Source organism: Aegilops tauschii, chromosome 1, assembly GCF_002575655.3.
Source record: "Aegilops tauschii subsp. strangulata cultivar AL8/78 chromosome 1, Aet v6.0, whole genome shotgun sequence".
Lineage (NCBI taxonomy): Eukaryota > Viridiplantae > Streptophyta > Magnoliopsida > Poales > Poaceae > Aegilops > Aegilops tauschii.
The window spans coordinates 460,012,145-460,035,232 of NC_053035.3; the positions used below are offsets into that span (position 1 = coordinate 460,012,145).

General features: G+C 44.4%; 2 protein-coding genes across 2 annotated transcripts; one reads left to right on the plus strand and one right to left on the minus strand.

Annotated features, from left to right (window-relative positions):
• The first annotated feature begins 3,957 nt into the window (after positions 1–3,957).
• LOC109781869 (transcription factor LATE FLOWERING) lies at positions 3,958–5,986 on the plus strand. Its single transcript, XM_020340465.4, has 2 exons — positions 3,958–4,111; positions 4,404–5,986. The coding sequence occupies exon 2, from the start codon at positions 4,543–4,545 to the stop codon at positions 5,743–5,745; it is 1,203 nt and encodes a 400-aa protein (XP_020196054.1). The 5' UTR covers positions 3,958–4,111; positions 4,404–4,542; the 3' UTR covers positions 5,746–5,986.
• A 6,857-nt stretch (positions 5,987–12,843) lies between these two features.
• LOC109781872 (G-type lectin S-receptor-like serine/threonine-protein kinase At2g19130) lies at positions 12,844–16,976 on the minus strand. The gene is made up of 2 exons (XM_020340468.3): positions 16,776–16,976; positions 12,844–15,252 (listed from the first exon to the last, which is right to left on the minus strand). The coding sequence occupies exons 1-2, from the start codon at positions 16,966–16,968 to the stop codon at positions 13,031–13,033; spliced, it is 2,415 nt and encodes an 804-aa protein (XP_020196057.1). The 5' UTR covers positions 16,969–16,976; the 3' UTR covers positions 12,844–13,030.
• Positions 16,977–23,088: the final 6,112 nt, after the last annotated feature.

Below are 23,088 nucleotides of genomic sequence, written 5' to 3' on the forward strand. Positions count from 1 at the left end.
CCGCAAAAAAGAAAAAAGACAGTAGCACCTATGATATCATCGTGCTACAGAGGTTTCAGATCATGCATCAGATTCATGGCAAGATTGAAATCTTGTTTCAAATTGAGCTGTGGGAATCAATGGCCTGATGCCCCACCGCTGGATGCTTGCAAACATGGGGGCTCTTGAGGAGACAAGATCCGAACCGTACTGCTGGTATGGCAGCGCTGTTCTTTGAGATCCAAGCCCCACTGACAGTATAGCAGCACTGTTCTGTAAGATCCAAACCCCACTGACAGTACAGCAGCACTGTTCTGTTCTTTATCGTTAACCCGCCAAAATAAACATGCGTGTCATCTTACCGCAAACTTGCTTGCTTCTTTGACAGCGCTCTACATTTTACCTGATTATCACTATACTATATATTCGCAAAAAAATAAGAATCATTATACTATATTGAGGTGATAATGTGTAAGTAGATTTGTATTCTTATCTTGATGTATGTTTCTTTTTCTTTTCAATAAGGGGATTCTTATCTTGCAATCGGTTCCATATATGTCCTCATCTATGTGGTCCTCTCACCTTATCTTGCATCTTCCATATACATTATTTGCATGATGCATTTTCTAGCCTAGTTTGAATTGTGTGTGTGTGTGTGTGGGGGGGGGGGGGGGGGGGGGGGGGGGGATGTCACGTAAGCATCATATTTTCCATACATTTATCTTGCGGTTACAACCAAGCGCCAAATTCACATCCACACGAGCGCACATAATCACACGCTAAAATAAGAGACCAAGGGCAATTTCTGCTGAACATAGTATTTGTGTGCAAAAAATTTAGAGCTAGTTGAGTGATTTTTTTTCCTGAACTTGTTGAGCTACTCGATCGGCCACTCTACTCAGAGCCTGACAGGGTGTTCTCTCACTCTATCTTTTGCTTGCACAGATTTGTCCTCTCATCTCTAGTGCGCTGCATCTATTTCAGGGATATGCCGTGGCTTTATTGACATCTTGTTCTTTTTCATAAACGGTCAGGAAATATTGCTATCTTATTGGACCAGCTAGCTAGATTCAGCCTCTTTCTAGTAAAAATATATAATAGGCGACTGCTCTGCATCATTGCTACGTTACAAAATATGCAGAAATCATAGAGGCGCGTACTCCTGTTTAATCATTTGTCCTATCACATGATCGGGAGGCCTAGCAGAAAATTCCAAAGATTCATGTGATGTGCCCGATACAAGCCAATGACAAATACAAATAAAGCTAGGTACAGAGATCTTAGCCTGTGAAGTTGACAAAAGGAGAATCATCCAAAGTTACATCCCAAGAAGACAACAGATGATTGGAGGGTGTGCCATTCATCATTTACCTTTTCCCCTTGTGATCTTGCAACAATGCAACGGAAGAACAAAATTGTTATCTTTTGAACATACATAACCGGAACAGTAGATAGAAGTAACATATTTGTTGTATTTAACCCTAGGAAAACTAAGGATTCTCTCTATATAGAGATTATGTGTGTCCCAATTGTCATATACACGCAAGAAGAATGCGCACAATGGACCATAGCAAAACGGCTTTCCAGTCTTACAAATCTAAACGCCTATATATGCAAATTATCTAAGTACAAAATTCTACTTTTTTTTCCTTACAAATCGGTCTTTAGCTTCACTGTAGTACTATTCCATATCATTTTCTTGTTTCATGGGGCAGCTAGGGAGGAGCTCTGGGTGTTCTTCTTGTGTAGGGAAGCGACTCTACAAACGGTTTGTGTCAACTATATCTTCCGTCTCTCAACTATACTAAAGTCTAAATTTGATCCCTCAACTTTGTACTGAGATATATCGCCAAAAAAAGCTAAATTGAGATATACATTGTTGGTCCATCAAGTGTCAAAACCCTCGCTCAACTTGAATAGAGACCCATGTTTTAATGCTGGTGAGGCGACATTATAGCATACATAGCACCCCCACATTGAATAACTAAAACTAATAAGAAAACTGGGAAATAAATAAAATAGAGCAAATGTAGAAGAAAACCCATAAATATTTCAAAATTTTAAAAAATATTATGGAAAACAAATGGATTTTGATAAAAATAAGTAAATGCATCTTTTCTTCATTTTGAATTGATTTGTGTTATGAATTTATAGATTCTTAAGTAATTTTTATGGAATAATCCTATTTAAACTTCCTATTTTTGTACTTTCTTTCAAGAATAATATTTTTTGTCTTTTGTGTTAAATTTTGTTTCAAATTTTCATAATTCAATTTTTTAAAATAATTATTTTCCCATATGTACTTTAAAAACTCATTTTTTTTTTGGCAAAAGGGCCGAATGCCATATATCAAGTTGCACAAACTCTTACATAAACACCCATAGATAAACTAAAAAATACATCCAAATAATTGAGTGTGTTTAAGACTTCTTCCTCCTGCATCCATCGACGGTGTGCCATGAGAAAATCGCATTGCCACCTCTGGGCCTCCATCTTAGTAGAACAAATTTGTTTAAACCCGGGACCTTTTAGAAACAGTGGTTGGAAAGTCGTCCTTGTAGACCAGAAAATGTTGGCGGACGCGATCTGCCTAGCAAATCACTGCCCTAGAGAGGAAATCACCGGAGGGTGTCTATGGAACGCCCTAGTTTCGGCCATATGGAGTTTTGGAACACAAATCTCACCTTCTCACCTGCTCCTCATCGAGGCCTAGGTTAACCAACCTTTGACGCTCGGAAATGGAGCTGAAAGACAAAATCGCACAACCATGTTATTCGCTCCGCAGGATAGCTGAACAGACACAAATATGCAAAAAATAAAACATCCTCCCAATCATACGAAGAAGCAACACCATTGTCTCGTCACCGCCAATCGGAGACAAACCCTAAATTTATTCCTAACTCTACCACCATCAGACTAAAGCCCTGGTGTCCTGGGGGCCTCCCCAGCCTCACCAGAGTAACAGATTGAAGGTGGGTGTGTGTGTGGGGGGGGGGGGGGGGGGCTTCAAACTCGTTAGAGAGGGTAGGGTAGACCAGCCACTACCGCATGTCACCTGCATTGAGGAGTAGGAGCGGAAAGCACGACCAGTTGGAAAGCACTTTTAAACATTTTTTTGTGAGATATGTTTGTGAAATACATTTCTAATATCTATGTAAAAAATAAATAAAAATATCATGAACTTCTAAACATACTTCACAAACTTTGTGGAATTCCATGTAAAAAAGAGGCCTTTCAATATAAGGAACCATAAGTACCAAGTATAGAACTGAGGGATCAAACTTAGAATTTGGCAATGTTTTTTTTTCTAATATCCTCATGTTTATGCATGCAAACATATTATTTCTTCCAAATTTTAAGTTTCTAACACACAAGCAATATTTCTTTTAAACACAACACAAACACAAATGCTGACATGCACGCGCATACACTCGTCCCGGTGAACGCAAGCCCCCACACCCTACCCCTATAAACACCTTCAAGATATTGAGCTGACACAACATTTTAAGATTGACGAAGTCACCACAGACGCCTCACAGTCGACGAAAACGTCTTTTCCCACTGAACTAACATTGCCGGAAAGTCTGAAATAAATTAAAAAAATATGAGCACCAATGCAAGTCTAGGACATAAATTTTGGTGGACTGATTCTACCACAAGAAAACTAACCATGTGAGCTACGCTTAACTAGCAAATCTCGTGCACGCACCAGCAATCCAACCAGAAATTCTATAGTTTAGAGTTTATGAGCAGGCACAAATGTACCTGTGAATTGGCACGTACGTACGTGTGACGACGCTCATTGCGGGTGCACGCTAGCACTCCGCTGTCCGCCAACCGAAACCGCCCCTACAGAGTGCAATGCAGGAAAGAGTGAGAGAAAACGGCTTCTCTTCCTTTTTCCCCGACGGAAAAAGAAACAAATCTGCAGGCCAGCTACGCGGCTGAGGCCGGCTATAAAAAGACGACGCCCATATGCCCAGCCATCCACCCCGCCCGCAGGAGGAGGACCATCCTATTCCTAGCAGCTAGCTACGCGGCACACTTGCACTTCGTCGTCCCCAGCAATCGAGAATCTTTCGCAGATCGACCGATCCACCGGCCGGTGCAGCCAGCCCCCCAGTTAATTCAGGTACTGTAGCCGTGTGTGTACCACCGCCACCATGAATTCATGGCTTGCTTTTCTTGATGTTGGTTCGCTAGTTGGCATGTTTAGGGCTTAATTTGTGTTCATCTTGCTGTGTTCATTTGGGCTGAAAAAAGTTTTGCAGCTGTGTTCATGTTAGCTTTGAGCTTATTATAGTAATCGTCGTTAATTGCTTGGGGTAATTCAACGCTAATATGCATGCCTACTTAATTGTTCCTCATCGATTATCTACCGGTGCAATCAAGCTCACTTCAATGAACTACTTATTTGCTTGCAGGGCTGCACTAGTAGCATCAACCACTAGCTTGATAGCAACTAGCAACATAAACCAGCAAGGGCACTGCGATTCGCAGCACAACTCGCAAGTTGGGATCGAGTCTTGGTTGCCGGCCGGAGGCAGCGGCAACGTGCAGTACATGGACGCCTTCGGCTGGAGCACGCAGCCTCCTGTGACGACCGTGCCCAGCTGCCCGACCGACGACGCCCTCCTCGCCGCCTTCCTGGGCGCGGGCAGCTTTGAGGAGCTCCACTCCGCCGGCGCTGGCGATGGCACCGTGTGCTCAGACGCCTACCACGGCGGCCTTGACCTGCCGTCGTGCCAGAGCGACCTCAGCCTCCTGCGCTGCCAGGACGGCGTTGCGCTTCCCGGCCACGGCGACGCGTCGTCCAACGTCTTTCTTGGCTCGGCGGGTGGTTTCCTACCGGCCATCGCCGGCCAGCACGACGGGCTCCATGACAGGTTCGCGTTCGTCCCTGATGATCCCGCGCAGGCTGCCGGCTCCCACACCGCCTTCTCCGGTTACAGCACCACCACCGGCGGCGGCGGCGGGAACGTCTCCTCCGGCGAGTCCAACACGTACGGCGGTGGCGGGCACGAGACGGAGGTGGCGTCGCCGCCGTGCGCCGTGTCGCGGCGGGCTCAACAGATTAGCCAGGTGGCCCCGCCTCCGACGAAAAGGAACAAGATGCCGGACGAGCACCCGGCAGTTGGCGTGACTTCGACGACGACGACGACGGTGGAGGCCAGAGAACGGTGGGGCACGAACCGGGCCGCCGCACCGACGACCAGCATCACGTTCGGGCACAGCGGCGGCCGGCGCGGGTACGAGCCGGACACGGAGGCGATAGCGCAGGTGAAGGAGATGATCTACCGCGCGGCGGCGATGCGCCCCTTGCCCAGCCTGACCGCCGCCGCCGCCGGAGAGCCGCCGCATGAGCCGTCGTCGTCGAAGCCGCGGCGGCGTAAGAACGTGCGGATATCGAGCGACCCGCAGACGGTGGCGGCGCGGCTGCGGCGGGAGAAGGTGAGCGAGCGGCTGCGCGCGCTGCAGAGGCTGGTGCCGGGAGGGAGCAAGATGGACACGGCGTCCATGCTCGACGAGGCGGCCAGCTACCTCAAGTTCCTCAAGTCGCAGGTCGCCGCCCTGGAAAGCCTGGGCGGGGGCGGCGTCGGCCGCGACGACGACGGCCGGTACTCGTCGCTGCGGCGGTACACGGGAAGGAATTTCAACCCTTTATCCCGTGGTATCGGCGGCGGCGGCGGCACCATGCTCGCGTTCGGAAGAGACGGCGTCGCTGGCTACGTGAAATCCAGTAGGAACAAGAACATGCAGTTGTAACAAGAACACAAGTTGCTGTGTTGATGTCACTGTGGTGACATGAGATCGAAGTATATCCATCGAGATGCCTCGATCGATCTGGCGTTTTCATGAAGGATGGATTGATTTGATGGTAAAGTGTTCAGATTTACCATACGTTGACAGGAATAAAAATGTGTGATTTGTACATTTGGGAACTGTTGGAAAGCACTTTAACTTGCAATCATGGATGAATTCCAGGAATAAAAATGTGTGATTTGTACACTTGGGAATTGATGGAAAGCACTTTAACTTGCAATCATGGATGAATTCTATGTGGGTAGCTGGCTAATGTGTGTAGTTATATGTACTAAGATTTTCTGTGTGAGAAAACTTTCGATCTATTCATCTTCAATCATGCCAGTACAACGAACAACAGAAATAATAAAAATTACATATAGACCCGTCTAGCGACGACTACAAGAACCAAACCCGAGCAAATCCACCGAGGATAGACCCGCCGGAGACACACCTTCACACGTCTATCAACGATGCTAGACGCATCACCGGAACGGGGGCTAGGCGGGGAGACCTTTATTCCATCTTCAGGAAACTGCCGCCGCCTCCCTTTCCTGAATAGGATACAAACCTTAACAAAACTCAAAGAAACGACTAATAATTGAGCCCTCCTGCCGGCCCTTGCCAGGATCCACCGCGCCCCCATAGCCGTAGGGTCACTGGAGATGAGGCAGACCTGCGGCGGCGCCGGTGAGAGGCACGAATTGTAGCTTTTTTTTGGAAGAGGAGGAGGCGGCGGCTGCGTGACCTAATTAAGCCTCAACGATATGTACTAAGTGGGTGCTTGGATCCAAGGGACTTATTTTAGTCTGACTAAAAATAGTCTCTTTAAGAGGCTAAAGTTTCAAGCACCCCTGACTAAAGAGGGGCTAAAACTAGTCTTGAGACTAAATTTTTTTAGTCAGGGGTACCCCTACTAAAATGTGGATTAGTCCTCTCTCTCCTCATTTAACTCCTCTCCTTTAACACATGCGAGTTATGGATTGGAGGGTTTGGAGGATAATAAATGCTCATTAACTTGATTTTAGTCTTTTTAGTATTTAGATCCAAGCATGGATGAGACTAGCAAGTTTTAGTCCCACTATTTTTAGTCATGGGACTAAAACATATCAAGCACCCTCTAAGACTGATGGCTTGCTGATCACCTTGTTTCGGAGATGATGTAAAGCTTAAGAAAAGAAGTTGATGGAAAGGTGCGAGCTTTTGTCTATCTGAATTCTGACATCGCCGAACTTTTTGCATGCATGCTACTAGTAACGATGAAGGACTGATGCTGCATGCATGCACAGCACAGCACAGCACACAGAAAGTTTGCTTTTTCTTGTGCAAACTCGAAAACTTTTCTCCACTGCATGCATGCAGAGTAGCATGTGTAGTACATTGATTGAACTATGCATGATAGGTGTGATGATTAACTAGCTTTCCTACTAAGGCTAAGCTAGAGCTAATCGCATGCATCTAGATGTGTGTGCTATGACCAGTGCAGGAATTTTAGTCTCTAAAAATTTGGAGCATAAATCAATAAGTAACAACGCGAGAACGCCATCGAAATGTGAAATGCCGAAGATATGCAAATCCTTTTCAGTTTAGCTAGATGTAAGTTGGCCGAAAACAGAATTTGGATCAATCGGTTTTGTTTGAGAAGGAAGGAGGCGTGGCTGAGCACCGAGGTCACCAACGGCGGCATCCAGGCGAGTGCAGCGAGGCCCGGAGACGCTGGCGAGGCATCGGCCAAGACAGAGGTGAGTTTGAATGTTGACGGTTCAAGGTGCGAGGGGTGCAGGTTTGCCAGAAAATTCGGGTGGTTCACCGGTTTAGAGATATGGCAGGGTGTGGCACTAGCATGACGGTTGAGGGAAGGGCGGGGCGGGTTGTTGAGGCTGGCGCGGGAGCACTGCCGGCTGCGGGCGGCGGAGGCAGGCGATTCAGCCGCTGGTCGTGGGCTAGAATTCATTTAAATGAGATTTAATTTGGTTTCATTCACCTTTTATAGCCATTGGATGTGATGCTATAAGATGCGTGTGTGCTGACGTGGGTTATATTCGTTCTTGTTTTTCAGATGAATGAGACCAAATTACGTCTCATCTAAATGAGTCCTAGGTACTCCCAAAAATAAATCTACTGAGAAAAGAAAATCGGTCGAGCGCCATGGAGCAGGGCATCACTGTAGCGGCATTGTTGCATTGGTACCCGTACCACTGCCCAGTTTGGGGCTGGGTGGCTGCCCGATGCCAAAAAGACATTCCCCTGTGCATCGCCGCCCGCCTCGTTCGGTGCCAAAGTCAGGAGAAGACCACCCTCTGACCAAAGCGGCAAAGCCCCAGAGCGCGTACGTGATTGCGCCTCACATGCACCCTCTCACCTCTCTCGGTCTCTCCCCGAACGTTCGCCGGCTTTACGTGCGGTGGCGGTGCGACTTTCGATTCGCCACCGCCACCGCGTCCGGACTCCGGACGTAACAAACTCGGCCGCCGACGAGCGCGTCACCCGGGAAGGCCGCCGGAGAAGCGAAGGCGTAGCTCGATTTGACCGTGAAAAAAGTCCAGATCGGGTACAGAGGAAGAAGAAGAAAACGATAAGGTCAGCCTGTCAGGTCAGATGATGAGCGGGGTAGGCTGAATTCCTGCTGGGATCGAGTGCACATGTCGAACGCCATGTGAGAGGTGACGACGGACGGGATGGATCGACGCAGGCAGGCGCAACTTGGCTCGGTGGTTTGGTGATGCGTGCTGGAACGGCTTGGGGTATTAATTCCACAAACCGAGCCTTACGTTTGCATGGCAACTGATATGATCGATCGATTTTCCCATTCTCTTTTCCTTTTCTTTTCCCGCGCGTACGTCGATCGCCTAGATGATGGATCGATATGTACGCACGAGCATGTATGTGTACCTTTTTTTTTATGAAAATATTGTATCGCTCATCTCTAAAGTTCATACAATCAATCACGGCTAGCTCCAAGGCATCGGGAGGACCAGAGCCTAACCAAGTCATGGTTCTACCTCTAGACGAGCAAATTTAGTTAAGCTATCATTAACCTTATTTTGACTATGATTAACATGAATAATACAACTTTCATGAAGAGACATAAAATAACTAATCTTCTTAATGAAGCGACGAGGGACAAGTAAACCGGTCTATCAACCTTGTAGTTTGGATCAATTTCACCGCAACAATTGAATCCATCTCGATCTTCAGTGGTACCTCACTTCTCTCGATGGAGAAAGACAAACCTTCCATGCATGCACATAATTCGGCTTCAAGTGCTTCTCAACAAGAAAACAGCTGCCTGCAAGAAGAGAAAATGATGGCACCCTTGTCATCTCTTAGCACCATTCCAACACCTGCCGACCCATCATCCACGTAGGAACCATCGGTGCAAAGCTTCACCCAGCTGGGTTTTGGAACAGTCCACTTGGGACCTGCTGCACTCCTTACCCATGTGGCATGGCACCCAATGAAGTATGCACCAAACATGTGATTGGGCATTTTTTCTGTGTGTGAGAATTATGATATTTTCCTATTTCGCCCATAAACTCTTTAATATATAATAATAATATATTAATATTTATTGCTCCATCCAAACGGGTGCATAGGGCATGCACGTGTTCCTAGGTCATCAATTTGACTAACAAAATACATGTTATATACCACCAAACTTATATGTTTAGAAACTTTGTTCAATTACAAATCCAATGACGGGATTGACTATTCGTCACCCTGGGTGAGGAATAGTTATTCTTCACCCACCTCTATTTTATCATCTATGCACCGTAATTTTACGTTTCGTAAATTTTGTCTTATTTTAGACATAAAAAAAGAACGTAAGAAAACCTACACTCGTCGTAATGTTTTTTTAATGTTATGTAAAATTATAAATGTAAAAACATAGTGTAAAATGTACATAAAATACAATTTTTGATCTATATTTTTTTTGTTATGCCAAATTTTATGCAGTAAATCAATATGAATGTAACTATTTATATTTCAAATGTAATTTTTTATGAAATGATCATAAGATTACCTCGGATGAAGAATAACTTATTCTGCACCCTGGGTGATGAATAGTAACACTAATCCAATGACATGCTTTTTATGGTATACAATACATGATTTGTTAGTCAAACTAAGAACGTAGAACCCGCACCAACCTTATAAATTTGACAAAAGGGGTACTTGTTTAGCTGCAATACAATAGTCTGTTTATTGTGATATCGTTAGGTACACTTGGTAAAATGAACCATTTGGGTGAATGCCTACCTTCTCTAATCCATTTGACCTAGGCTTCACAGGAGCAAATGATACATCACTAAAAACTAGTCTACCACATGCCGATAGCTGGATGTTTTTCTGCGATCGAGTCGTAGTATATCCCTCATTTGTTGTACTATGCCTTTGTATCGAATAAATAGATCCAAGAATTTCTAGACCATGTTAGGTCAACGAGTGAAATTTGTAACTATTTTCTCTAACTATAAGAATGGGTGTGCTTCATATAGTAGTCTAGAACAACTGGATAGCCGCCTATATGTGCCTTGTGTAGTTTGCCTCTATTTATTGTTTGCCGTCAAGAACATAGAATCGAGTAAATCTATCGTACACATTTCAGAATAACCGTGAATAGACGAACATGGTGAGATGTTGTGTCATATGGACCAAACACCTGATATAAAAAATAACAGAATGCTCATATTTTTCATTAATATCGGAGCTCGTAAAAGCTTTGTTTTCTTAAATCAATATGGAAAATTCAATAATTCTCGAATGAAAATAATACATGTGAATTTGAGTGCATCATCTAAAATAAATAGTTATATAAAAAAATTGAACGCCTAATCTAGGAAAAAACATGATGGTTATGATTTTTTATTAATATTGGTTAATACAAATCAACTTGTGGATTAGTTTCCAACTCCTTAAGAAGTATGGGCTGTTACCACTAATACAACTTTTGGGATTATTTAATCCTACCGCAAATTAGAATTATGCCAATCCATTTTTTCTGCCACGTGCTTAGGTAGTTTTGAATCAAACTAACACATGTCTGTGTAGATCCTAAAAAAAACACATGTCTGTGTAATTTGCAAAAAAAAAAAAACATGTATGTGTACGAAAAATAATAATAAAGAAATAAACGAATGCACTGGTGTCCGCTGGGCCGGCCCATTCCATCGTTTTGCTCGAAAAAGAAAACCTGGGTTCCATCGAGAGAGGAAAGAGGGGATCGGGAGTCAGTTATGCGCCGCCGCCTGCCCTGCGCCGTCGCCGGCGGAGGCCTCGAATGAGGATCCAGTGGTGCCCAAATAAGCAGCTCCCCAATCCAAGCAGCAGCTCCTCCTTCCCGAGCTGCAACCGGCAATCGAAGCAATCAAGCGGCTCCACTCCGGAATCAGAAACAGGCCCTGTTTCAAATTCAGTCTCCGAGCTTCCATTGGTGGCGGGAACCGCCAATCCTCGGAGGAGACGCACAACAACAACTCTAGACATCAGTTTTCAGAAGAAAGATCGACCGGCAACGCGGCAATGGCGAGGACCGGTCGCCGGCGATAGGCTGCCAAATTGATGGCCAAACCGTCGGTCAAGGCCGAATCCTCCCTCGACAAGCTGGTGAGTTGGTCCTCCAAATCCTTTTTCTTATAACATTTCACGCAAAAAAATTACTATTTCTCACAAACAGTAAAAAGTAGGAACCATAATCAGATTTGCGTCCTTCAGTAGGGAAGTATAATAAATTGTCATCAGCAGATCTACGAGGGAGCCATGGGGGTGCCCTTAGCAAACCAGGGGTCAAATTTCAGTCTTTCACACTGCATTCAAGTTGCATCTATGAGTCTATCAAAAATTGGTTTTTGGTACATTTTTGTTAACAAATTTGTGTTGTCTTAACACATTTTTTAAAAACCATGTACTTTCCGTTTGCACATTCACATATTTAAAAGTGGAGCACCTAAAATAGCTTTCATGATTCGCTCGAGTCATTTCTTTCTAATTTCTTCATGTCTTAAAAGGCCTGTGCAATTGGAAAGTACATGCTCCGCAAATGCAAGTCGGGGCAGGCGGACCTGCTGAGGGAGAGCAAAAGCTGACACGGTGGACATGTTTTCGCTTGGGATATATCTTTTAGAATGTTTAAGCTATTTTTAAGTCTGCTGTTCAACATCAATTCTTGATTCATCTGAAATTCTGAATATTCTACGACGATCAGTTACAACGTGAGTTCTAGATTTATTTATCCTTCTTGTTCAATAACCGTAGGTTCTTGATGTTTTCTCCTTCAAATCATTGCAATCAACAATAAGTTGCCGCTAGAGGAGGAGAGTTTCATCTAGTGGAACCACACCTGACAAGACCGATTTTCTGAAGTAGTAAACACACTCAGCATGTTTATTAAAGAACGGAGAAAAAACCCATCCAATGTTCTTCTTCAGTAGATTCAGTTAATCTCTCACTTAATTTCAATCTAGATAACCTTAATATGGAGCACAGGTTCAAAAAAAAATCTGATCGGGAGTGTGACAGGACTATTAGTGGCGGAAGCACGCACACCATTGATCCATCATGGTAACCACAGAAACGGCAATGGTCCTTAGTTCTCTCATTTCTATGGTGTGTGTGTGTGTGTCGAGATGTCTGCCTCTCGAACTGTTCCTGGCGCCGAGTTTACCCGGTGGTGTTGGACCCGGGGCTCGCGCGGTGGCGCTTGAGGATGAGGACGGGCAGGTGAGGGGATCGTGGTTCGGACTCAGCTTTAGCTTTCGACTTATACCATCATGTAACAGTATGACCTGTCTAGACCAGTTTGGTACGGTAGGAAAATTATCAATTCTGTTCAAGATTATAACCACTGCTCTCACCAATTACATTGGCTCATGCATAAGTACACAGCAACGCACACATGAACAAGCCAGTAAGCTATTGGACTGATTCTAGCCAACGGCTAGACCTGTAGAGGCTGCTTTCAGAAAAGGGAAACCACACCGGAAAAAGTAAATAGCAGATAGCTCTTCATATGATTGTTTTCTATCTCAGATATTTTAAGATTTGGTCACCTTCTGAAATTTAAAAACGAAGTCCTCCGAGTAGCAACTTGGAACAGATTTATTGCAAAACAAAATATGATACAACCAGATACAACATCACATAAATAGTATGCCAACAATACACACTACAAGAGACCATACGCTCATACAAGAAATACAGATAGACATATTTCACATCGGTGAGTCCTGATCTAGTTGGTAGATAAAACTCATGAAAGATTAGAAACTTCAGACGGTTTTACACCTTCAGCAAGAACTTGAAGATACCTTGGAACAGGCGGCATTTCAACACGAACCAACCCTTCTAGGATCTGAACAATTTCCCCCATCGTTGGCCTGGAGCTCTCACTGTCTTGAACACACCAACATGCAACCATGCATACCCTTTCAAGCTCCCTTAGGTCCACATCAGTGACAAGTTCGGAATCAATCAATGTTTGCACATCTCCTTCCACTAGCTTCCTCACTACCCACATAGGAAAAAATGTATATGTGCTTGTGCCAGTATGCATATTGTTCCTCTTGCCAGATATAATCTCAAAAAGCATCATTCCATAGCTGAAAACATCAGCCTTTGTTGTGATAGCCTCACCACTTATCCACTCAGGTGCAAGATACCCTATGGTGCCTCTCATTGATGTTAAAACCCTACTAAAATCTCGGCCAAGGAGCTTTGCCAATCCAAAGTCTGCCACCTTTGGAACTAGTGATTCACCCAATAATATATTTTCTGGCTTAATATCACAATGTATGATGCAATCCCTGCACTCCTCGTGCAGGTAAGTTAATCCCCGTGCAACTCCGGTCGCGATTTGGTATCTTGTGCTCCAACTTAAAGGCGCAGTGCTACTCCTAAACAGATGATGATCCAATGAACCATTAGGCATATACTCATAGACGAGCAACCGCTTCGTTCCTTCAGAACAAAAACCAAGTAGTTGAATCAAGTTGACATGCTGAATTGTTCCAATAGTACTCACTTCAGCCCGAAATTGCTTCTCCCCTTGACGGAGGCCCTCCAGCTTCTTCACCGCCATTATAGTTGCGTCTGGTAGAACTCCTTTGAACACAGAGCCAAAAGCTCCCACACCCAATATCTCAGAGAAATTTTTGGTAAGGAACTGCAGATCATTGTATTTAAAGCTGATCAGAGACCCCTTACCAAGATTCATACTGTTAATTCTTCTCCTCCTGCGGAGAAGGAAATATAAAGCGATCACTGCACAACCTAGGGTAGCAACTCCACCGACGGCAACTCCAGCAATCCACCGTTTCTTGGTTCTTGAATCTGGTAACTCAGAGGCTGCCACCCTTATATGAATGTTATCCAGAGAACCGTCAATGGTGTCTTGCAAATTCAGAAGTTCTGCATACCAAAGTGAGCATGTGCCATTATAAGAGTAAGCGGTACATGAACAATTGTTCAGGCAAGCTGATTGGCAGTTCTGATTGCTGGTACCCTCAATACTAGTATATGCTTTGTCAGGCAGTTTCACACTATTGATTGTATAGAACCTATCCTGCTTTTCTTTCTCCAAGCCCTTGCTGCCACACTGCAATTGGACATTTCTCCTACAACCTGCAGTTGGATCGCCCAGATTCCAACTATTTGGATCACGCTCACTGAAGCCCTTGAGGCAGCTACACGATGATGACAGGGCACTCCCACTGCACTTGCTGTAAGCTCCACAGAATCCATACACATCGCAGTTGGCTTTTGGTTGTGAAAAATAGACCACCCAGGCCTGTGCAGCCTCCACCCATACAGAAGACTGAGTTTGACCTGACACGCCAATGACATGCCTTGATAATATTCTATCATCAGTAACATTATAGGTGAAGTATGTTTCCTGGTCATTGTCAACAAACTGATAAGTGTATGGGGTGTTGGGATAGGTGTTTGCACGCGACAACTCCGGCATGTTAGGAAATGAGCTGCCGGTCCAGTTGCCAGTGTCCCAGTACACCATGGAGCTATTCCATAGGATGATGTATTGCTTTGAGCCATTTGGATCCATCTCCACGGTGAACATTCCTGGCGCTGGATCACCATTGTTTTTCCAAGAAATGATCCGGTTGGACACACCAGTCACCTTGTTAAAACTGAGCTTATTACCTGGGAGCCATGTGTCTGTCATATCATCGAAACTTTGCCAGACCACATGGGAGCTGTTGGACTTGTGTCTAACCACTAGGTTCCCTGTGTCAAGGAGCACAGCAATGGTGGAGTTAAAAGCTTCATTGGTTGAATTGCTTGACCAGACAACCGATTTGGACTGACGGAGGACAATATTTCCGTCATCAGAGATCGTCAGGCTTGATGAGGCTGGATCAGATATTGGTTTCTCCCTGTTGGCCACCCATACAATAGTTTGCACCGGGATTTTGTTGTACCAAATACCCACGTACCACCTGCCTCCAGATCCTTCAGCTATCCATGTATAAAAAGATCGGTGAAGTCAGTATAATTGATAGATGGACACAAAATACATAAAATTATAAATGAAGAAATGGAGAGCATGTGGTTTTAAAATTTAGTCCTCATATAAATATGATGATGTTTCAAACTGTAGTATTACTGGCAACACACACACACACACACACACACACACACACACACACACAGAGAGAGAGAGAGATACTATAGTTTTTGCTAGTATCTAGAATTAATTCCCTGGTACCTACTAACACGTCGATAGTAAGTCTTGTAAAATTATAGGAGCTTGCATATATTCCTGTTACTATTATTTTCTAAATGAAGCTAGGCAACTCCACATTCTTAAGACGTAGAAAATCTGCCCAGAAGCTCCCACCAAAGATTGCTTGGTGCCATCGATCCACAGTTCCACACTGCCTTGACTTGTGGTGGACCTACCCACCAAGGTTTAAGTCCTAAATTTGGCATTAATGTTCACATTTTCTGTATTTATTTTAGGCTTTTCATTTATGTTCGTTCAGTGGAGGAGACATTTCCATCGACGAGGTGTCTACGATGACTTTGTCGATCTCAAAAAGTTCTGCCGACTCAACATCTCATAGGTGCTCATAGGAATAAAATGTACCTGCGTGCGTTTATAGGAGTGTGCATGTGGAGTCATGTATGTGAGTACTTGTGATTGTATTGTGTTAGAAAAAGCCACTTCTGATAAAAAAAGACTCATCTGAAGACCATATTAAAAAAAAACTTTGTTGTTTCCCCAACACGCCAAACCAACTAGCACGTAAGTAATTTTTGAAACTTCAAAAAATTGCATGTAAAAATAAAGGGAATGCCTATATACCAATCAACTCAAAATGGAATTAGGGCCGGTCGAATCGTTTTCAGCCTTTCGATGTAGATCCAACGGCTTAGGCACCTTCTTCTACCTCTCAGTCGTTCTCATGTTCATCTTCTACCCCCGATCGAGCCGTCAACTGCCACCGACCGAACCACCTGCCGCTGCCGCCGCCTGCATCTAGCGGTGCTCCCGCGATCATCTCGTCGCCACGCCCTCCCCTCAACCGCAGCCCACCGACGTGCTGCCACTGCCCCCGTCCATCCCTCTAACCCCACCGATGACCGTTTTTTCCCGCGAACTTGCACCACCCCACACCCATAAGATAGATAATGGGGTAGCCTTCTCCAGCGAGCTCACCACCCCCTCACACCCCTAGAATAGATAATGGGGTAGCCTTCTCTGGCAAGCTCCTTATTTCCTTCCACTGTTCCTTCCTTCACGTGAAAATCGACCGACCCAAATTCCAAATTCAGACGACATACATATAGCTATTGTGAAAAATAAAATCTATGCAACCCAAAAACATAAGCGGCACAACGAAGCGCAAGCAAACCCCGCAAAAAAAAAGAACGAAGCGTTCGCAAACATAAGCACGACTGGGGCAGTGTACACGGCGACTGATACTATTCAGGAGGAGGGAGGAGGAAATTAAGAAGACGTGGTGGATGTTAGTTACCTTGAGGCTGGAAGAACCCGAGCGCGAATTTGCCGCGCTGCGAGATCAACTTCTGGTCCCCGGTGAGCGGCCGGCTCGCCGTGATCGTGTCGGTGGCATTCGACGACGACCCATGTGACGGGACCAGCAGTGCCACGACGACGAGCAAGTGCAGGAGGAGAGAGCATGAAGGAGGAGGAAACCAGCTCGCCATGGACTCAAAACGATGCTGTACTATGATGGACCGATCAACCGCCTGGCGGTCGCTATATATGGTTCGTTAGTCTCGCGACGCGCATACCGGCAGCACACCCGGTCCATGTTTAGTCTCGACACGCGCGTACCGGCACGACAACTGATCCGTGCACTGTGCCAATTTTTTTTTGAGCATCAGTACAGACACAAGCGCTCATATACACGCGCATACACTTATTCCTATGAACGCACACACGCACATCCTACCCCTATGAGCATCTTCGAGAGACTGAGCCGGCATATCATCTCATCTTGAGATTTACAAAGTCACCGTAGGCACCTCGTCGTCGACGGGAACGTCTCTTCCCACTGAAAGCGCATCGCCGGAAATCCTGAAATAAATCCAGGAATAATGCGAGCACCAAGATTTGAACCCTGATGGGTTGAGGATACCACTGTCCACCTAACCATCTCAACCACAGGTTGGTTCGCTGCACTATGCCAAATTGCTTGGTGGTTTTTGAAGATTTTATTGATTCAAAATGTAGCATCAAGGTGATACAAATATAATGGGCACACATCCAAACTTTATACGATTATTAGGATGGACATAGCCAACGTCAATATATACATACCCCTAAAAACATCAATATACACATAAAATATCAAAACAACAATCGATGAACTATAACAACGACCATCGGCCCACCATTTGACATTACAGAGACAACAAAAAATATTCTTCAGCAACGACGTCTTCGGGAAGGGAGCAACGCTCAAGCACCATTGTCGTCAGATATAACCACCAATGGTTAAATCTCGGGTTTTCACCTTAAAGATAAAGGTCGAACAACTACGGGCAATGTCTTGAAAAAATTAACGACACAAAAACATTGCCATGGCCAATGGTCAAGTATAACCAATTAGGGTCAGATCTTCCATCGAGAGAAAATTAGAGTTAGACCCAAGGCTTTCACTCGAGACCAAGTACCCGGAAAACACCACCAAATCAAAGTCTCATCGAGTAACGTCGCTATTACATTTTCCGATCCCATTGCGTAGCACGGTCTTTAACGTAAGATGACCGCACAAGCAGCTAGTCAAGCCGCTGATGATGATGTTACACATGTACGCCCGATGAATATTGACCAGCTCAGGCTCAGCTGACTTGTGCGATGTGACGCATCTGGCTCGCCTGAGGGTGCGCGGCCGCGCGGTCGTTGGTCATAGTTATCGTCTTCACCGTGGCGCCGTATGGTAGGAGCCGTTGCCGAACGTCGATAGACCGCAGCGTCGATCGTGACCGCCAATTCCGCCGTGCGTTTGAGACGGTGTGGACTGTGGAGCGTGCTGGTTCTACCACTCTTCATGGGCTGGAAATGAGGACCACACACTTATCACCCTGGACTGTCGTCAGTCAAAATTTTCACGTAAGGACTATTAGAGCAGCACGTTAATTAAAGCAGATTTGTGATCCTGTCGAAAATTTAGTCGCAATAATTTGAATTTATTTGATGGCAAATAAGATTAGTAGAGGAATTCTTTTGCTTAACGACGTACTCTGAACCATATTGAATGTTTTTTTTTCCGAAAAGAGTGGTATGTATTTCGTTCTAATGCAATACGAAAATGTAATGGAAATAGTATGAACAATCTGAAGTCTGAAATGTAATGCTTTATTTTCTTACTCCCTCCGTTTTTATTTACTCTGCATATTAGATTTGACTGAAATCAAACTTCGTAAAGTTTGATCAAGTTTATAGAAAACAATATAACCATTTACCATAACAAATGTATATGATGTAAAAGTACATTCAACAATGAATCTAATGGTATTAATTTGTTATTGTATATGTTAATATTTTTGTTTATAAACTTTGTCAAAGTTTACAAAGCTTGACTTTGACTAAAGTTAATACACGGATTAAATAGAAACACAGGGAGTACTAGCTAACTGCCCGTGGTTACAACAGGTATACATATTCTGATGGTTCAACATCAATTATGTTTAATATATACTCCCTCGTTAAAAAATTAGTTGACTCAAATTTGTCCAGATACGGATGTAACTAAACATGTTTTAGTGTAGATACATCCGTATGAAGACAAAATTAAGACAACTAATTTGGGACGGAGGTAATAGTATATATATTTAGAATCCTCGTGCATGTCAGACAATATTGTCATATTGTCAATCACACATCTAACTCGTAATCCCCTTTCCACCCACCCCAGCCCACCGATTTTGATTTTCAAACATGTAATTGTGTGCAATTGCGTTATAATCATACTGTGCTTAGCATTTCTCCACGCACTGCCTCCTCTCCAACTAGTAAATGCATATGTGCAATGCACGTTGATATTATGGAGAAAATTAATTGCACGTGATTATTAGGTAAGATATCAATTACACAGAAATGATACTATTTGGTATGATATTAAATTGAATGTTAAACATGTTCAACGTTCATCATTGGAGCAATCTAAATCCTTGGATTGACCATTTGATGGCCGAGATTAATTAATTGAATCTGCCCTTTGGGTCTATTTATATTGATAAAGATATAGATCCAAACTAGACACCTCTGTCAATTCATCCAGCTTGCAATCCCCCTTCCACCCCCCCCCCCCCCCCACACGCATACATTGAATTTCAAATATGTAGTCGTAAACTGTAATATTTCACACGGAGCCTGTCTTATTCGGTTACGGTAAACTCTCTAGTTTAGTTAAAGAAAATTATACACAGGAAACAAGCCCTAGAAAAAGTAACTCGCCTTCAATGAAATAAAAAGCCCAAGGATGAGGAGAATTGCCCCTCGTGGCATCAAATAATTGCACCACCACAATTTGTACACACACAACACAGTCTGAGCTCTTCACAGTTATAAACTTGTGGCCTATCTTTAGAATTGTAATAAACAAAAAATCAAAAGGTTTCACAAAGACGATAGAACACTTGGTCTAATAAATATGACATTAGATTAGCCTAATTCTTATAGACGCTTACATGAACAAGTATGAGTGCAGACAGAAATTGATGTTTATTAGAAAAATCTAATTCATTATGAGAGTTCTTTATGCTATAAAGATATCCAAGCTGGAATATGACAACGAATACCCTTTACAAATTATCTCACTGAACTATAAAAAGGGTAGCCCAGATGAAAGGAACGGTATGGTCGACAAGAGGGGTTGAATAGGCGACTAATATTTTTTTTTATAAATTTAGGGAAACGATAAAAAAATAGGTTGCCTAGATATGCAAAAAGTTGGAAAACCTATATGAAAAGCTCAACAACGACAACAACAACAACAACAACAACAACAACAACAACAAGTTAGAGAGTAAACACAACAAACAAACTTGCAGAAAGCAAGTAAAGGATAGAAGTAACCGCGAGTGGAGACGATGATGTTGTTCCCGAAGTTCCCGCCTTTGGGGAGGTACATCTTCGTCGAAGGGGTGTAGAGGCACAATGCACCCCAAACTCCACAATGGCCCACACTATTCTCCTCGTGCCCCCGCACAATGTAAGGTGTCATGATTCCATTATACGGTGCTGTTGAAGGCGGCAACTAGAACCTTTGCAAACAAGGTTGGAGCAATCTCCACAACTTAATTGGGGGCTTCCAACACTACCATGAAGCTTCACCACAATGGAATGTGCCTTCAAGGTGACTTCTTCTATCTAGGGTGCCCAAACACCCAAGAGTAATAAGATCCACAAGAGGAAGTATGGGGGAGTCAAATTTCCTTCGATGGAAGTGTAGATCTAGGTCTGCTCTCTCAATCCCTAGCAAATCAACAAGTTTGAGTGACTAAAGAAGGATATCGAGTAAGATAAAGCTTAGGTCAACAATGAAAGAGAGAGACAGGAGCAAGAGGTAGGTGGGAGGAGGAAGAACCTCCTCCTTTTATAGCTTCCCCAAATCCAACTGTTACGTACGGAAATAGCATTGAGCGGTGATATGTCTCAACGCATCTATATATTTTTTTGTTTCATCCTACATTTATATCATTTAACATGCTTTGGTAACAATTTATATTATTTTTATTTGGACTAACCTATTAAGACAGTGTCAAAGGCTAGTTTCTATTTTCTACTATTCTTTTGCTTTCAGGAATTTTCAGGACAAAAAGTATGGAGTATTTAACTGACCTGGCGAGACCAATAAAATCATGGTTTTATTTTGGGTGGCTTGGACGAGCAGTTGGCGAATCGACCTGGTATTTTTGGAATTTCCTCGATAGCTAAACTATAAGAATCAATTATGATCACGACGGGTCTCAGAATCCCAGCGCCGAGAAAACTGCTCCACCAATCAATATCTAATATGAGACCCTCGGAGGCCATGAACACCAAGGACCAAAAGGGGATACCTCGCCCCATCTAGGGGAGGGGGCAAGGAAGAAGAAGTCGAGGGGACCTCTCTCCCCCTCTCTCCTAGTGGCGTTGGAGTGCCGCCGGGGAAACCATCATCGCGGCGATCATCTCCATCAACTTCGTCGTCTTCATCAACACCTTCATCACCTTCCTCCCTCTCTATACAGTGGTCCACCTCTCCCGCAAACCTTTGTAATCTCCTACTCGAACATGGTTGATGCTCTGAATTATTATCCAATGTTTTGTTTCATCGCTATTATGTCTGAGTAGATTATATTTGTCCTATGAGTATTTGGTGAATTGCTATGGGATGAAGAGTATCAATATATCGTAATGTTATGGTTGGGTTTATGTTAATGAATGTTTTAGTGTTTGCGGATGCTTGCTAATAGTTCCAATCATAAGTACGTATGATTCCAAGTACAAATAGTATGTTAGCAGTGTTGGGAAACGTTGCATGGAAAACAAAAAAATTTCTACGCACACACAAGATCTATCAAGGAGATGCATAGCAACGGGAGGGGAGAGTGTGTCTACGTATCCTCGTAGACCGTAAGCGGAAGCGTTTAACAACACGGTTGATATAGTCGAACTTCTTCGCGCTCCAACCGATCAAGTACCGAACGTACGACACCTCCACGTTCTGCACACGTTCAGCTCGGTGACGTCCTCCGCCTTCTTGATCTAGCAAGACGGCAAGGTCGTAGATGAGTTCCGGCAGCACGACGGCGTGGTGACGGTGATGGTGAAGTGATCTCCACAGGGCTTCGCCTAAGCACTACGAAAATATGACCGGGGGTGTAAACGGTGGAGGGGGGCGCCGCACACGACTAGGCAATTGTCTGTTGTGTGCTAGGCGCCCCCCTCCCACATATATACAGGTGGGAGGGAGGAGCAACCAAAGGAGGCGCCCAAGTAGGAGGAATCCTACTTGGGGTCCCTCCCAAGCCGCGTCCCCCTTTCCTTATTTGGAGTGCGGGGAAAGACAGGGGAGGGTGGCGCCCCCCTTTCCTTTCTCCCATGAGAGGGAAAGGCAGGAGGGGCAATCCCTCCCCCTTTTCCTTCCCTAGGGCTGGCCAAACAAGGGAGGAGGCGCACCAGCCCCCTTGTGGGCTGGTCTGTCCCCTCCTTTGGCCCATAAGGCACATAACTTGCCGGGGGGTGCCCGGAACCCCTTCCGGTGACCCAAGTCCTTCCCGGTACATCCCGAAACACTTCCGGTGTCCAAATACCATCGTCCTATATATGAATCTTTACCTCTCGACCATTTCGAGACTCCTCATCATGTCCGTGATCTCATTCGGGACTCTGAACAACATTCGGTCACCAAAACATATAACTCATATAACACTATATCGTCAACGAATGTTAAGCGTGTGGACCCTATGGGTTCGAGAAGTATGTAGACATCACCGAGACACCGCACCGGTCAATAACCAATAGCGGAACCTGGATGCCCATATTGGCACCTACATATTCTATGAAGATCTTTATCGGTCGAACCGTTATGACAACATACGTAATTCCCTTTGTCCATCGGTATGTTACTTTCCCGAGATTCGATCATCGGTATCTTCATACCTAGTTCAATCTCGTTACCGACAGGTCTCTTTAAGCTTGTGACTAACTTCTTAGTCATTTGCTTGCAAGCTTATGATGTGTATTACCGAGAAGGCCCAGAGATACCTCTCTGATACTCGGAGTGACAAATCCTAATCTCGATCTATGCCAACTCAACAAACACCTTCGGA